Source organism: Rhea americana, unplaced genomic scaffold, assembly GCF_003343005.1.
Source record: "Rhea americana isolate MKP2758 unplaced genomic scaffold, rheAme1 scaffold_583, whole genome shotgun sequence".
In the NCBI taxonomy this organism is placed as follows: domain Eukaryota; kingdom Metazoa; phylum Chordata; class Aves; order Rheiformes; family Rheidae; genus Rhea; species Rhea americana.
The window spans coordinates 1-2,375 of NW_028186738.1; the positions used below are offsets into that span (position 1 = coordinate 1).

A 2,375-nucleotide genomic window follows, 5' to 3' on the forward strand; every position below is an offset into this window, starting at 1 on the left:
ACTGCATGCTCTGCAGAAGATCTGTCCTCAGCCAGAAGTGACAGGAGAGTGAATTTTGTGTATCAGACAGCAGTGTATGTTCACAAAACTGGAAGTATGACCTGTTGAACCCAGAGGCCTTTCCTAGGCGTTCTTGAGAAATGTTCACTGCTTGCTGGAATGCSCTTGGTCTGGGGAAAGTGAGTTCAGGCTGTGGTGGAGTAAGAACTGTTTCCCAGGAATTGTTCCCAGAAGTCTTTCAGCCCTAAATAGCTCTCTACTCCAGACAGAGACCTCTTAGTCAAATGTGGGGAATCACCCTTGTGCTCATACAAAATATGTTCTGCTGTCCCTTAAATGGAGACGCRGTATCATTCGTTTAGAGATGACAGCCTATATCCTCCAGGCAAACTTTGGGGAGTACCTGTGCCTATGCCAGACATGTATGCCCAAAGGGAATATATAATTCTAGCATCACATTGTCGTGATGCCAACTAAGGTGCCAACAACAGAAACCGCAGCCCTGACTTACCGAAGCTGATGCCAGAGAAGACGATTGATTGCTTCCCCGAGGCGACTTTCTGTGACAGCCGGGGGTGGCACACGGTAACGCTACGAAGCAGCTCTGGGATGAAGAGCTCCCTTGGGGAGAGCGCGGCCGCAGCATGTAGCTTTGCGCGGGGCTCTGGGCTGCTACGGGCGGCTGCAGTGGCGGCGCGGGGACTCCGGGTGCCGCTGTTGCCCGATGCGAAGCGCCGCCGCAGCCGCCGCCGGAGCCGCCGCCGCCGCCGGAGCCGGAGCCGGAGCCGCCGCAGCCTCCCGCGGGGCGGCTGCTCGCTCGCGCAGTGCCCGCCTCGGAGCCGGAAGAGCGGAGCGGAGCAGAGGCGGACTGGGTCTCGCCGCGCCGGTCGACCTGTGAGCCAGCTGCGGGGGATCTGCAGAGCAGGGCGGCGTCGGAGGACGGGAGGCGAGGCGCGGCGAAGGCGGCGAGCGGCGGGGATGGGAGCGAGGCAGGGAGCGCAGCGGCGGGCAGCAGCCAGGCACGTCGCGCTGCTGGCCGTGCTGCTGCCGGTGTGCTGCCGGGCGGCGCCGGAGCGGCTGCGCTATGCGGTTCCCGAGGAGACGGGCAGCGGCTCCCTGGTGGGGCCGCTGGCGCGGGACCTGGGGCTGAGCCCGGCAGACCTGCCGGCGCGGCAGCTGCGGCTGGTCTCGGCGGCTAAAAGGCAGCTGAAACACTTCGCGGTGGGCGCGGAGAACGGGCACCTGTACGTGAGCGAGAGGCTGGACCGGGAGGAGATGTGCGGCGACTCCGCGTCCTGCTCGGTCAGTTTCGAGGTGGTGCTGCAGAACCCGCTCAACGTTTTCCACGTCGACGTGGCCATCCAGGACATCAATGACAACTCGCCGGTCTTCAGCAAGGCAGCTCTCGATCTGGAGATTGGGGAATTGATGCTTCCTGGTGCGCGGTTTCCGCTGGAGATGGCGCAAGATCCGGATGTGGGAAGCAACTCGCTGCTCAGCTACCAGCTCACTGACAGCCCCTCCTTCTCGCTGGCGGTGAAGGAGASYSCRRRTGGMARSAGGCAGCCCGAGCTGGTGTTAGAAGCAGCTTTGGATCGTGAGAAGCAGAGCTCCTTCCAGATGGTGCTGACGGCGGTGGACGGCGGGTCTCCGGCGAGGTCGGGCACGGTGCAGATTCGCATCAACGTGACAGACGCGAATGACAACGCGCCCGTGTTCAGCAAAAGCGCCTACGAGGCGCGAGTGCGGGAGAACGCGCCGGCGGGGTCGCTGGTGCTGCGGGTGCGAGCCACGGACRCGGATGCGGGCTCCAACGGCCGCGTCTCCTACGCCTTCAGCAACGTGCCCGAGGCTGTCCGCGCTGYCTTCAGCATAGACAGCGACAGCGGCGACATCCGAAACGAAGGGACTCTGGATTTCGAGGAGAGGAACGAATACAGCTTCGGCGTGGAAGCGAGGGACGGGGGCGGGCTCAGCGGTCACTGCCAGGTCCTCGTAGAGGTCACAGACGAGAACGACAACGCGCCCGAGATAACGACGCTGTCGGTGTCGAGCCCGGTGCCCGAGGACTCCCCGCCCGGCACCGTCGTTGCCCTCGTGAACGTGCACGACGCGGACTCTGGCGACAACGGGAAGGTGCGGTGCGAGCTGGAGGGCGAGTCGCCGTTCGCCATCGTGGCGTCGTCGGGCAGCTCGTACAAGGTGGTGACGGCGAGCGCGCTGGACAGGGAGCGGGCGGCCGAGCACAACGTGACGGTGGTGGCGAGCGACGGCGGGAGCCCGGCGCTCTGCAGCCGCACGACGCTGGCGCTGGCCGTGTCGGACGTGAACGACAACGCGCCGGTGTTCGAGGAAGCGGCCTACAGCGCCTACGT

The 2,375-nt window shown here is 64.1% G+C and overlaps 1 protein-coding gene across 1 annotated transcript in view; it reads left to right on the forward strand.

Annotated features, from left to right (window-relative positions):
- Positions 1-6: 6 nt before the first annotated feature.
- LOC146587549 (uncharacterized) overlaps positions 7-2,375 on the forward strand; it is a 10,344-nt gene continuing 7,975 nt past the window's right edge. Inside the window, exon 1 of the mRNA XM_085319402.1 lies at positions 7-2,373. Coding sequence (XP_085175528.1) covers positions 520-2,373 — 1,854 coding nt within the window. The 5' untranslated portion in view covers positions 7-519. The remainder of the gene's footprint in view (positions 2,374-2,375) is intronic.